Source organism: Elephas maximus, chromosome 25 (genome assembly GCF_024166365.1).
Source record: "Elephas maximus indicus isolate mEleMax1 chromosome 25, mEleMax1 primary haplotype, whole genome shotgun sequence".
In the NCBI taxonomy this organism is placed as follows: Eukaryota; Metazoa; Chordata; class Mammalia; order Proboscidea; family Elephantidae; genus Elephas; species Elephas maximus.
The window spans coordinates 5,911,481-5,925,575 of NC_064843.1; the positions used below are offsets into that span (position 1 = coordinate 5,911,481).

Here is a 14,095-nt window from a genome sequence, read left to right on the forward strand (position 1 = left end):
GGGAGAGGGAGGCTCGGCGGGCAAGGGAAGTGCGGAAGGCTAGACTTAGAGATGAAAAGTACAAGCTTAAAAATACCACTAGCTGCTTATACCCTGATTGCCCACATAGGATAGAAATCGTAGGGGCCCGACTGGCGGCAGTTGTTAGACAGCGGCGTGTCTGCTTGACCGCATTTTGTTCAGCAGAGCAGCTTCTGCCTGCTAACCGTTCCTCTGGCCCTCCGAGTCTGCTTGGAAACCCCCTCTTTCTGTGGTGCTCGTGGAGAGCAAGGAAAGCCTGGCATGGGGCTGCGGGGAAGCTGGGGCCTTCCCACCTGCTCCCTGGGGAGCTGACCCCGTGCTGTCCCTGCAGGTCTGTGGGCTCCCTCAGGGAGGGGCCGTGCGGCTGTGAGGACCTCTTGCTCTCTCATGGCCTCCCTTTGCCGTCCCTGCAGCTTTCCAGGAGGTGGTGACAGACGTTTCTGGGTTTTTTTCCCCATTTTTGGAAGGTGGGGATCTGGCTTGGTGACTAGAGGTCATTTGCACTGGTCACTGGTCACCACATGACTCTGGCCACCTCTGAGCAGCAGCCTCCTTCCTTTGGGCGTCGTTCTATTGACCTTTCATGATGGGGCTGAGCCTGCAGCCCTTGGGGCCCAGGTCATCTGCGTCAGCGTGTGTTCGTGTGTGCGTGTGTGTTCGCGTGTGCACCCAGTGTGAGGGAGGGGGCTGGGGCTCAGGGGTGCATGTGTTAGCGTGTGCACCAGTGTGAGGGAGGGGGCTGGGGCTTGGGTGCCTGTGTGTTAGCATTTGCACTCATTTTGAGGGAGGGGCCTGGGGCTCAGGTGCGTGTGTGTTAGCGTGTGCACCCAGTGTGAGGGAGGGGGCCGGGGCTCGGTGTGTGTGTTAGCATGTGCACCCAGGGTGAAGGAGGGGTCTGGGGCTCGGGTCCATCCACATTAGTGTGTGTACCCTGTGTGAGCGGAGCTGGCTGGTCCCTGACCGTCCACACGGTTGGACATGGGGCATCTTGGGCCACACAGTGGCAGGCTCTGACGCTGCAGGGCAGTAGCTCGTGGCCCTTCTGTCTGACTCCCCACCTGCCACAGGAAGGCCCATCTGTGGCAGCAGATGTGTTGACCTCGTGTTTTTGATTCTTGCAGCCCCAGCTTGTCCTGGGAGGCACTGCCCAAACAGCGTCGCTAGGGACGGCGACAGCGGTGCAGACGGGAACACCTCAGCGGACTGTCCCGGGAGCAACCACCACCTCCACGGCTGCCACGGTAAGAGCTGTACCCCTACTGTGAGCACCCGAGGCCACCCAGCCAGGGCCCCAGACAGAGGCCAGCAAGCCCGGCCTGTGGTAACATCTGTTCAACCACTGTCGGAAGGGTTTCACTCCTGCATCTTGCCAGCAGCCTGAGAAATGAGAATTTTTTGGAATATAGGATCTTCCCCAAAAGAGGTGGCATTGAACTGCTGTGGCCTCTGTGTGGAAGGTGACAAGGCCTCGATTCCCGCTGAGAAATGTGAAGTCAAAAGTACAATACACGTTGTTAGAAAGTGACACGTGTATTGTACAAAGCTTGCAGTCTATAAAAACCGCATCTCATCCTTTTTTTTGTATTTCCAGTATTTTTCTACCCACATATACAGTTTTAAACAAAACAGGATCATACTTTATTTATAACTTGCTTTTTTCGTGTTTCTTTGCTAGGTATTTTCCATCTTTTTAGGAGCTTCTCCTTTTGTGCAGTTAGCTAGGTGCCGTTTTTCCTTGTGATAGCAGCATGGTGACGGATGTCTTTGTGGATCCACCTCTGTGACCACTCATGCAGCCTGCAGTCCTGAAAGCGAGGGTGCTGGGCTTGCGAGTGTGAACTGGGGCATAGCCCTGGGTTTGTGGGTCAGGCTGCCCTCCGGGGAAGCAGTTGTGGCGTGAAAGCCGTCAGTGGAGAGCCACGGCGTGCTCTTGAGGGACATTTAGAGGAGATCTTTACTTAGCTTACATACGTGCATACGTCTTAGTTGGGTCAAAAGTGATCGTGAAAACCTGCCTTTCAAGACACTCACACATCTCTTTCAATTTACTCTAGGAAACTATGGAAAACGTGAAGAAATGTAAAAATTTTCTGTCGACATTGATAAAGCTGGCTTCGTCTGGTAAACAGTCCACAGAGACAGCAGCAAATGTGAAAGAACTTGTGCAGAATTTACTGGTGAGGGGCTGGGTGCCGTTTGTGCCTTGCCTGTGGCGTTCTGCCTGTGACACATGGCCGTTGCTGCTGCAGCCAGGCCTCTGTTGGGGAGGAGGGAACATCCACTAGAGGGTGTGGTGGTCTGGCCGGGGACCCTCGTCCTGGAATGTGGGTGTCCTGCCACACCCAGCCCGGAGACCCATGCTCTCTGGAACACGCGTGTATTTGGAAGTGTTCCAACCAGTGAGTGAGTTTGCTCACGTATTGCCGCTTGCGAGTTTCATGTTGACAACACAGAAGCCAGTTTTAAATACATCTGATACACCTGACAGAGTTTTTTTTTTTAAAAGGTTTTATCTCTCTCCCCCTTCTCCATTGGAGAATTTAAACAGATACGGAATTCTGTAACAGAGCTCCACATGCTCATCTCTAGGCTCCAACAGGGCCCCATCCCTGTCCTCCCTGTCCCCATGCTGCTCGGTGACTTTTTGAGATGCCTACCCCGTGGTCCTGTCCGAGTGCCCACACCTGTCACCCTCCCCCTTTTACGCCAAGCTTCTCGGTTTCCAAACTGTGCCCTCTCTCCCGCTGGACACCTTGTTCCGCTCTGCGTGGGGCACCCATCAAGCCCTCATTGCTCTGGAGTGCCACTTGTGTCTGACCGGGCTTGGCTCAGTTGTCACCTCCTGTGAAGCTGCCTTGGTCTCCGACTGGGCCACCTACCTTCCTGTGTCCCCTGTGCCCATAGCACAGACTGTGATCATGAGCTTTCTCTCAAAACTCCTTCCTCACTAGATGTCCAGCCTGTGGTCTGTGGTAAATGTTGAGTCATTGAGAATGGAGTTGAGTAAGACACCGACAGCAGAGACAAGAGGCAGACTAGTAGACCACCTGGACAGAGACTTGTCCTCCGCTCGCTCCTCAGCGATGCCTGTGGGAACATGCAGTATGCCGGCTCCCGGCCACCTCTGTGCAGGGCATGCCCCATGAGAGGATGCCCTGGCTGAGAGGACACATGCCATAAAGCCTGGGGCCAGGGTTGTGCTGAGCAAGGAGATGTGCGTGTTACGGTCTGCTCATCCAGGAATTTCAATGTGGATTTTGTTTTTAAGGATGGAAAAATCGAAGCAGAAGATTTTACTAGTCGTTTATACCGAGAACTTAATTCTTCACCTCAACCTTACCTTGTGCCTTTCCTGAAGGTAATTCTAGACTCTGGGGCCCTTGATTCTTGTTTGTTACGTGTGTTTGCAAACACTGGTAGCTGGGGTCGTGATGGGGGAAGTTGGGCTCTGCACTCCTACTGACGCACTAAACTGCGGTGCGTTCTAGGTATAAAGGCTTAACAGTGCCTCCATGACAAAATTTTTAAATTTTCTATTAAGAAGAGGCTCTTTATAAGTTCTTAGAATGCCTTCTGTTCAGTGTAACTGGAGGGACGAGGAAGCCTGTACCCTTAAGAGATTGAATCTGCTTTGTGGCTACCGAGTGAGTGGTTGTGGTCATTTACTGTATTTTCACCCAAATAACACATCTTCTGTGTTCGTTTGCTGGCTGCACCCTCCCCCCATGAGGTATTTTCATAAGTGCGCTATGCTAATTTTTTTTTCAGCACCACATGGAAGAGAATTGGCCTGGCAGCGCTTGTGGGGGTGCTTTGCGGCGGGAGGGTACAGCTGGCAAACTAATGCAGAGGGCATGCGTTATTTGGTAAAAATACAGTAAGTGTGAAGATTGAAGGGGGCTGTGCTCACCCCATGGGACCGAGACTAAACAGGGCCAGATTCTTGAGATAATCATTGCTATCGTAACATTTCGACTTCTTAATATAACAGCTTGAGATGTAATTCATTTTTTAAACCATCTGCCATTGAGTGGATGCCAACTCCTGGTGACCCCCTGTGCGTCAGAGTAAAACTGTGTTCCACAGGGTTTTCAGTGGCTGAGGTTTTGACGCTAGACCGCCAGGCCTTTCTTCTGAGGGCCTCTGGTAGACCCAGATCACAGTCTTACAGTTAGTAGCTGAGTGCTTAACTCTTTCTGCCAACCAGGGACTGCAATTAACGTTTTTAAGAGCATTTAAAAAATACTGGCTTTTTTTTGATTGCTGGTTTTTAACAAATTTCAAGCAGTTCTCAGTAGGAGTAGCCCTGTCTCCCGCCGGGTGATGTAGAAGGGAGGGTGATGGTAGGTGCTGACACGTTTCCTCGGTGTGTCTAAAGTCTACTTAGTGTGAGAGTGTTTTCTAAAGTCTGATGTTTCCAAATTGTTAAAAAGGGACGTGGTGCTAGAGCCGCCATCCACCCTGTCTGTCTGTCTTCCCACCCAGAGGAGCTTACCCGCCTTGAGACAGCTGACCCCCGACTCCGCAGCCTTCATCCAGCAGAGCCAGCAGCAGCCGCCACCCGCTGCACAGGCTACCACGGCGCTTACGGCAGTGGTGCTGAGCAGCTCTGTCCAGCGCACGGCCGGGAAGACGGCGGCGACTGTGACCAGCGCCCTCCAGCCCCCTGTCATCAGCCTCACGCAGCCCACACAGGTTGGCGTCGGCAAGCCGGGGCAGCCCACACTACTGGTATGGAAGGTGATAGCCTCCCACGCCGGGCCCGGAGGCCTGCCCGTACCTCTCCGGCCTCTAACGTGGCCACAGCTCTTGGAGACCTTCCACACACACCAGAGATGCTCGCCAGGAGGGGTAGCGCACTCTCTTAAATAGGTAGACCATAAACTTCGTGAGGCCAAGCCCTGTGCTCTGGTGTCTCAGTGTCCTGGCTCTTAACCGCTGGCACATCCATGCCTGGCGTCATTTGGGGTGGTGCTGGTTTAAGTGAACATGGTAAGTGTTAGTGACGTTCTTACTGCTGCTGTCGAGTCTTCTGACTTACGTAGGTCCTGTGTGTGTCATAGTAGTACTGCTGTCCATAGGCTTTCCATGGCTGATTTTTCAGAAGTAGATTGCTAGGCCTTTCTTCCAAGGTGCCTCTGGGCAGACTTGAACCTCCAACCTTTCGGTTAGCAGCTGAGCACATTCACTGTTTGCACCACCAGGGACTCCCGTTGTTGTTGTTAAGTGCTTTCGAGTCGGTTCCCACTCACAGTGACCCCATGCACAACAGAACGAAACACTGTCGGGTCCTGCACCATCCTTACAATCGTTGTTATGCTTGAGCCCATCGTTGCAGCCACTGTGTCAGTCCACCTCGTTGAGGGTCTTCCTCTTTTCCGCTGACCCTGCACTCTGCCAAGCATGATGTCCTTCTCCAGGGACTGATCCCTCCTGACAACATGTCCAAAGTGTGTAAGAGGCAGTCTCGCCATCTTTGCTTCTAAGGAACATTCTGGTTGTACTTCTTCCAAGACAGATTTGTTCATTCTTTTGTTAGTCCATGGTATATTCAATATTCTTCGCCAGCACCACAATTCAGAGACATCAGTTCTTCTTCGGTCTTCCTTACTCATTTTCCAGCTTTCACATGCACATGATGCAATTGAAAATACCATGGCTTGGGTCAGGTGCACCTTAGTCTTCAGGGTGACATCTTTGCTCTTCAACACTTCAAAGAGGTCCTTTGCAGCAGATTTACCCAGTGCAACGCGTCTTTTGATTTCTTGACTGCTGCTTCCATGGCTGTTGATTGTGGATCCAGGTAAAATGAAATCCTTGACAACTTCAATCTTTTCTCCGTTTATCATGATGTTGCTCATTGGTCCAGTTGTGAGGATTTTTATTTTCTTTATGTTGAGGTGCAATCCATACTGAAGGCTGTGGTCTTTAATCTTCATTAGTAAGCGCTTCAAGTCCTTTTCATTTTCAGCAAGCAAGGTTGTGTCATCTGCATAACACAGGTTGTTCATGAGTCTTCCTCCAATCCTAATGCCCTGTTCTTCTTCATATAGTTCAGCTTCTCGGATTATTTGCTCAGCATACGCATTGAACAGGTATAGTGAAAGGATACAACCCTGACACACACCTTTCCTGACTTAAAACCACTCAGTATCCCCTTGTTCCGTCCGAACAACTGCCTATTGATCTATGTAAAGGTTCCTCATGAGCACAATTAAGTGTTCTGGAATTCCAAGGACTCCTAGAGGGTGTTATCTTTGATTAGGAGCAAAGGTCCAGACACAGGCAAGCGGACGGCGTCCTTGGTGTCCCATCTGTTGGGGCAGGAGGTTGGATGAGCCCTTAGTTATCATTGATGGCAGAGCTGTGCAGCAAGCGTTTGGGTCTAGGTGGGTCTCAGGACAGGAGCTCAGGCCAGTGGTAGTTCACGTGCCTAGGCCTTGCCCAGCCTCAGTCTGTGTCAGCCTCAGGCTGTGTCCTCTGTGTCAGAGGATGGCTTTGTGGGAAGAGCTGCATTTCCGTGCACTCCCAAGGCTGACTGGCTACATAAAGAAGGCAGGTTGATGTTGTCTTAAATTTCAAGAGGGGTTTGCTCCTCGAAGGACAGCTTAGTGAAGCGATGTGGGCTGCGTGTTCCCTCAAGGTAGGTTGTAGCGTGGAGCGCAGGAGCCACTAGCTCACTGCAGCTCTGGGTGTTCCTGCCATTTGCCTGGGCAGGGGGCGCTAGGCCAGATGCAGAGGAGGTAGGCAGCTGCACAGACGGCTCCGTGAGCTGGAATGGAGGAGGAGAGTGTTCTAGTGTGAGCAGGCCCTGGTTAGGGGCCAGCGTGCACACAGCCAGAGAGGGGCTTGGAGCCTGGGAATTGGGGGGTTCACCTGGGTGTGGCCTCATGGAGGGTCGAGGGCCAATCGGTAGAGACCTTGAGGGCCAAATTCAGGGACGGACTTAGAGATCTAGCATAAACGTCTTCTAGCCTTTTTGTAGAAAATTTGGAAAAGAAACTTGATCTCTAGGTACCAGGCACTGACACTGACCTCCGCTTATGTTTGGGGAGAAGTGGTCCCCTCGCTGTGGAGCCCTGAGCTCAGCAGACACTCGGGTTTGCTGACCTGTGTCCCTGGGCAGCTGACCGCAGGCCCAGATGTAGCCTCTGAGCAGCAGATTCCCCTAAAGTGTCATTTACTTTGTGGTGCCTGGTGTGTAACACATTCGGGCTTTCTTGGTCCTGGAGCTCACTCACGAGGACGGGGTGATGGGAGGGAGTGCTGCTGCCTGGCCAGGGGAGGACGTTCACTGTCTTGTGCCGCCTGTGCCTCTAGGTGATCCAGCAGCCTCAGAAGCCGGGAACCCTCATGCGCCCTCCCCAGGTGACGCTGACGCAGACGCCCATGGTGGCCCTGCGGCAGCCGCACAGCCGCATCATGCTCACCACGCCACAGCAGATCCAGCTCAACCCCCTGCAGCCAGGTGAGAAGGCTGTCCTGTCCCGACGGCCTGTGGTGGAACTCAGAGAGCGGCCTGTGGTGGAGCTCGGAGAGCGGGAGCTTGGGAGGGGCGGCCTAGACTTCTGCCGTGTTTAGAGTTGTTAGCTGGAGGCTTTCCGAGCACCACTGTGGCCAGTTGGGAGGGTGGTCGCGTCGCCTCGGCCTTTCCAGGTACAGTGCGAGCAGCTCCCCTCATTTCGCCTCCAATGGTCTCCCTGTGTCTCGGCCTTTGCAGTCCCCGTGGTCAAACCTGCTGTATTACCGGGAACCAAAGCCCTGTCCACCGTCTCTGCACAAGCGGCTGCTGCTCAGAAGAATAAGCTCAAGGAACCTGGGGGAGGTTCGTTTCGGTAAGCGCTGAGCTGTGCTCACGGAGGACCTGTGCCAAGGGAGGAAGAGGCAATGCTCCCCTGGCTCCTCCCTGGGCTTCGCCACACGGCATTGGGGGCCTGGAGAGTGCGTCCCCCCATGTGGCGGCCTGTGTGAGTGTGTTCCCCCCAGTCCTCAGCTCAGGGATGCGTGTTTCATGCATGCAGACCAGACATGCAGACCAATGATTTGTATGCAAACTAACACAAAATTCCTCCTTGTGATTTTATAACTCAGTGTTACTCTGAGTTCACGGTGATTTGTAGTGTAGACAGTAGACATGGCTTCCCTTGCTGTTCTCTCACCTCTTGAACCTCCAGACACCCTGCACTGGGCTCTGGTCTGCATCTGGTCGTTCACGGGGGAGGAGAGTGGCAGGAAGGTCCGCTGGGGATGCCGTTAGCTTAGCCAAGCAGGAGGAAAGTGGGCATGCTTCAGGTTTGCTGGGACCTTCCCTTCCCATTCTGTCCCAGAGCTGTCAGGTGGGAAAGCAAGTCATGGCCCATGTGGGTGAGGGAGTGGATGGAGGATGCTGAAGCTTGGCGTGGGGCTCAGACTCGAGCAGGGGGAGAAGGGCATAGGGGACAGAGCTGCTGCTAGAAATGATGGGAGCTTAGCCCCAGATACAGATGAAAAAGTAAATCAAGGCTGTCAGGCACCAGATTTCCCAGCATCAGGGAGGAGTCAGAAATACTGGAGTAATGTCAGGTGACTCTTTGTTGCTGGGTAGAACTGGATGTGTGGGTGTGAACTCGGGCTTGGTGTAGAGCCAGGTGTGACACGACTGTAGATGGAAGTGGACGTGTGGGTGTGAACTCAGAGCTTGGTGTAAAGAGCCAGGTGTGACACAACTGTAGATGGAAGTGGACGTGTGGGTGTGAACTCAGGGGCTTGGTGTACAGAGCTGGGTGTAACGTGAATGTAGATGGAAGTGGACGTATGGGTGTGAACTCGGGGGCTTGGTGTAAAGAGGCGGGTGTGACACAACTGTAGATGGAAGTGGATGTGTGGGTGTGAACTTGAGGGCTTGGTGTAAAGAGCCGGGTGTGACACGACTGTAGGTGGAAGTGGACGTGTGGGTGTGAACTCGGGCTTGGTGTAAAGAGCCGGGTGTGACACGACTGTAGATGGAAGTGGACGTGTGGGTGTGAACTCAGGGGCTTGGTGTACAGAGCTGAGGGTAACATGACTGTAGATGGACGTGGACCTGTGGGTGTGAACTTGGGGCTCCCTGTACAGAGCCAGTAAAAAGGGCTGGTGTCAGAGGTCCTCTGACTTCAGGAGCAGGAGAAAAAAATCACCATCAGCATCAGTAGCCCAAAGCTGACTCCTGTGAGGAGGTCAGACATGCCTCCACTCTCCAACCTTTTCACCAGTCCTGACACCAGCTGTTGCTCCCACAGCGCTCTCTGCTTCTCTGCTAAATTCGATAATCTGTTGCAGTGGCCACACTAACTCATAGACAATGCTCAGGATTATGGGGTTTATTAGGGAAGTAACAGGTTACAGTTCAGGATCCGAATCAACTTGGAGGTAACAGGAAGGACTCAGGGTATAGTTCTTTGATCAAGGACAGTTTCTTCTTGGCCATGTCCGTGGGCAGGCGTCTCTCTTGGTCTTTGTCCTTGGCCCTTGGCTCTTGGCCTGGCACTGCCTTGCTTGGGCAAGTGTTACAAAGCTCTCTAGCTCCATCAATAAGTGCTTAGAGGCCCTGTGCTCCACCAGGCAGCCTCCCATCCGAAGGTGCTCATCTCTCTTGCTCTGTGATTTGGTGAGTCTGGCTCCTCCAACAAGTGCCTGGAGGTCCTCTGCAGCAAGCCTGCTGTCAAGGTGCTCAGCTGTCTCACTCTGTGGGCTGGCACATGCACTGCAGCCACCCTTGCCCTGTGGGCCAGGAAGCCAATCATGCTGTCTCTTGCTGGTCTCCTGGTTCCTGCCATCTTGCACCACTATTGGCTACAGTGTTACAGAGCTCTCTTTGTCTTCTGGGTCTAGGAGGTTCTCAGCACAGGGACCCTGGGTCCAAAGGATGTGCTCCACTCCCAGCTCTTCTTCTTGATGGTAGTGAGGTTCCTTCCCAGCCTCTGGGATTGGCTCCGTTTAAGCCTAGTGGAATGGCAAAACTGACCAATCTCCTACAAAGGTTCCAGGGACCTTATTTGCATGGTCCTACCACCACAAGCGTTCTGTGTACCTTACTTGCATTAACAAAACTGTCCAATGCCTTGATGGGCCACAAGCACCTTATTTGCATAGCTCTTCCCAATCGTTTTGTGGAAGTTATAAGACCATGGCTAGAAGGGCCACAGTAGAACAATTCACTGCACGGCAGAGCGGGTTTTGGACACAAGCATAGATGGAAGCTTCTTGCTCTGTCCACCATGAGCTCCTTCCTGGGCGCTGCAGCACCACACACACCATCTTCTAAATTCCATTCTCCCAAAGTGACCAGGCCTCAGGACAGGCTGGTTCCAGGGCTGGAGTAGGAGCAGTACAGGAGAGCTGATTGCGTCTTGTTATGCCCCAAAGCTAGGAAGCGCTCAAAGGTTGAGAAGTTCAAATGCTCGACTGGACCTTCCTACAGCTGAATGGGGGACAGTGAGCTCACATCTCAGTAGTGATGGTGACAGATTCAAACCTCCGAGTCGGATTGGAAACCCCAAGTCCATGAAGACATTGGTCAGAAATAGGTTGGACGTTTATGCACGATGGGGCGTCCATGGTCTCAGTGTGCCCCCCAGGAAGTGCTCACTGACCACAGGGGCAGTCACGTGGTGGTGGATGGCTGGTAGGCGCCCTCACACTCGAGTGCACCGGGTGAGGACGGCTGAGCTCGGCCACCTGTGTGCTTCAAGCAGAAGGCCCACTGCTGCCTGTGAGTTCACTGAGGCTGCCCGGCCCGTGGCATGCCACATTCTTCAGATCCTGCCTGTGAGCGCCAAGAGCATCAGGGCTCTGAGCTCGGGTCAGCGAGCCGAGGCATAACGGGAGTCAAGATAGGGCTCAGTGCAGCCAGGACACGGAGGGGGGCCCTTGCCATGGGGGACGTTGTTGGACGGTCAGCCCGACTCGGATTCTGAGGAGGGATGGGGGTCCGGGGGCTGCTCAAGGTCTGATGGGGGACACCCTGTTCTGGTGGAAATGCATCCAGAAAACGTCTCTGTACTGTCCTTCCAACTCCTCTGTGAGTTTGTGATTCTTTTAAAAAAAGAAATCAGTGCTGGCTGTGATTGGAAGAAACGCACAAAACAAAGCCTCTGCTTGGAACAGGCTCCTCAGAGCAACAAGTGTTCTTGGTTTCCGCTTTCCCACCCGCGCGCCAGCTGTGCCAAACACTTTACACACTTGTGAGCACGTGAGACCAGGGCCTCGCTTCAGCCCCACACAAAAGGTTCTCCTTGTGAAAGCAAGCATTAATGTTCAGATGAACTAGGCAGCTTCCTGTCAGGCTGTGGAAGGAACGCAGACGGGAGGGAGCCGGGGATAGAGGGCCCAAGTGGGCGTCAGCCACAGCCTCACCAGGGGTCCCGGGCCAGCCCTCCCTGTCACTGCCCCAGATCAGCCTGCAAAGGGTGCCCCGGATGCGTTCCTTGTGCAGTTACCGTGATCTCATCTCCTGTTCTTTAGGGATGATGATGACATCAATGATGTCGCCTCCATGGCAGGAGTAAACTTGTCGGAAGAAAGTGCAAGAATATTAGCCACCAACTCTGAACTAGTGGGCACGTTAACGAGGTCCTGTAAGGACGAGACCTTCCTCCTCCCAGCTCCTTTACAGAGAAGAATATTAGAAATAGGTGAGTTCGTGTTTGGTGACCGTCACTGTGACTGTAACACAGACTCATTTTGAAGGTCTCCTCCTACCAGCAGCCCCGCTGTGGGTGGCTGGCTGCAGGTGGCGTACCTTGTCAGATAACAGGCCGTATCATAGTCACGTTCCCGTGGCTGATGGTGAAAGGACTCAGGTCGCTGAGGTGTCTGTGGACCACTCTTCTCCACTCCTGGGGGGCCGCCTTCAGAGGGCACAAAGCAGTAACTAGTGGACAAGAGAGCAAGCAGGGAAGTCATGAGGAAAGAGAAGCATTTAAGTGATTGGAAGTACTTTTTTTCATTGCCTGACCTTTAACCCAGGTAAAAAACACGGCATCACGGAACTGCATCCAGATGTGGTGAGTTATGTGTCACACGCCACGCAGCAGAGGCTGCAGAACCTCGTGGAGAAAGTCTCAGAGACGGCACAGCAGAAAAATTTCTCTTACAAGGTGAGGGTGCCGCTTCCCTGATGCATGGGTCCCTCTGTGGGCTCACAACTCCCCGCCCTCTGTAAGCCTCTTCGCATCCAGTCAGAAAGTGGGGGGGTGGGGAGGATCCTTTTGAACAGAAGTAGATTTCATTTCTTTTAGCTGTAGGATGGTGTGACGGAGAGCCGTGCGAGGCCGCTCTGTGGGGACTGTACAGTGCAAGGGGAACCCGGTCAGCTTAGAAGATTAGGGAGTCTTCCCTCATTCAGCCCTGGGACGGAGGAGCCAATGGGTTCCAGCAGGTCCGGCCCAGCACCTGCAGGCGAGGGCCCCTCCCCCAGGCACCACCCAAACCTTGACCCCGAGGCTGAGCGTCCTGTCTTGCCTGACCCTGGGCTTCAGAGCATTGTCCTGTTCCATACGGTTCATCTGTCAGCCCCAGCCTCACGGAGAAGGTTTTCAAGGCCGAGTATGCCCCCTCTTAGAAACCCTGTGACCACCACTCCAAGGACACTGGGGAGCTCTGGGCTGTCAGGAGGGGCTGCAGGGCGTGGGGAAGGGGCATCCACCGCAGGACATTTAACTGAAAACATTTAGGCCCTTGTGCTTTTACAATGGTTTCTACATAATTACAAAAGATTTTGAATGTTAAACAAGCCAAATGATACCCGAGCCCACTCCCTGTGATGAGTGGCGGGAGATATTCTCTCTGCGTGTGTTAGCACGCACGGCTCATGAGGCAAAGGACCAGTCTGGTGAGTTGGGAGCAGTTCCAGTCCCTCACCAGCTGTAAAAGCGACTGTGGGAAGAGACTGGAGGGAGGAGGCAGCGTCCCCAGACGCATTTACTTGCTGAATTCCCTAATTTATGACAAACAGTGTTTTTACCCTTTTTGCAGGATGATGAAAGATATGAGCAGGCAAGCGATGTGCGGGCCCAGCTCAAGTTTTTTGAACAGCTCGATCAAATCGAAAAGCAGAGGAAGGACGAGCAGGAGAGAGAAATCCTAATGCGGGCAGCCAAGGCAAGTGCTGGGTTCCCAGGGGCAGGCCGTTCTCCTAGGTCATAAGGGGCAGGCTGCTCTCCTCGGTTCCCAGGGCAGGCCATTCTTCCGGGTCCCCGGGGGCAGGCCGTTTTCCCGGGTTCCCAGGGGCAGGCCGTTCTCCTAGGTCATAAGGGGCAGGCCGTTCTCCCGGGTTCCCAGGGGCAGGCCGTTCTCCCGGGTTCCCAGGGCTGGCCGTTCTCCCGGGTTCCCAGGGCAGGCCGTTCTCCCGGGTTCCCAGGGCTGGCCGTTCTCCCGGGTTCCCAGGGCAGGCCATTCTTCCGGGTTCCCAGGGGCAGTCCGTTCTCCTAGGTCATAAGGGGCAGGCTGTTCTCCTGGGTTCCCAGGGCAGGCCGTTCTCCCGGGTTCCCAGGGCTAGCCGTTCTCCTAGGTCATAAGGGGCAGGCTGTTCTCCCGGGTTCCCAGGGGCAGGCCATTCTCCCAGGTTCCTAGGAGCGGGCCGTTCTCCCGGGTTCCCAGGGGCAGGCCGTTCTCCTAGGTCATAAGGGGCAGGCTGTTCTCCTGGGTTCCCAGGGCAGGCCATTCTCCCAGGTTCCTAGGAGCAGGCCGTTCTCCCGGGTTCCCAGGGGCAGGCCGTTCTCCTAGGTCATAAGGGGCAGGCCGTTCTCCCGGGTTCCCAGGGCAGGCCATTCTCCCAGGTTCCTAGGAGCAGGCCGTTCTCCTAGGTCATAAGGGGCAGGCGGTTCTCCTGGGTTCCCAGGGCAGGCCGTTCTCCCAGGTTCCTAGGAGCAGGCCGTTCTCCCGGGTTCCCAGGGGCAGGCCGTTCTCCTAGGTCATAAGGGGCAGGCTGTTCTCCTGGGTTCCCAGGGCAGGCCATTCTCCCGGGTTCCCAGGAGCAGGCCGTTCTCCCGGGTTCCCAGGGGCTGGCCGTTCTCCCGGGTTCTCTGGAGCAGGCCGTTCTCCCGGGTTCCCAGGG

The 14,095-nt window shown here is 54.3% G+C and overlaps 1 protein-coding gene across 1 annotated transcript in view; it reads left to right on the top strand.

Moving 5' to 3' along the window:
* TAF4 (TATA-box binding protein associated factor 4) overlaps positions 1 to 14,095 on the top strand; it is a 112,283-nt gene that overhangs the window by 72,296 nt on the left and 25,892 nt on the right. Inside the window, exons 5-13 of the mRNA XM_049870083.1 lie at positions 1,143 to 1,262; positions 2,076 to 2,198; positions 3,290 to 3,379; positions 4,507 to 4,752; positions 7,342 to 7,489; positions 7,742 to 7,856; positions 11,503 to 11,672; positions 12,007 to 12,137; positions 13,015 to 13,140. Coding sequence (XP_049726040.1) covers positions 1,143 to 1,262; positions 2,076 to 2,198; positions 3,290 to 3,379; positions 4,507 to 4,752; positions 7,342 to 7,489; positions 7,742 to 7,856; positions 11,503 to 11,672; positions 12,007 to 12,137; positions 13,015 to 13,140 — 1,269 coding nt within the window. The remainder of the gene's footprint in view (positions 1 to 1,142; positions 1,263 to 2,075; positions 2,199 to 3,289; positions 3,380 to 4,506; positions 4,753 to 7,341; positions 7,490 to 7,741; positions 7,857 to 11,502; positions 11,673 to 12,006; positions 12,138 to 13,014; positions 13,141 to 14,095) is intronic.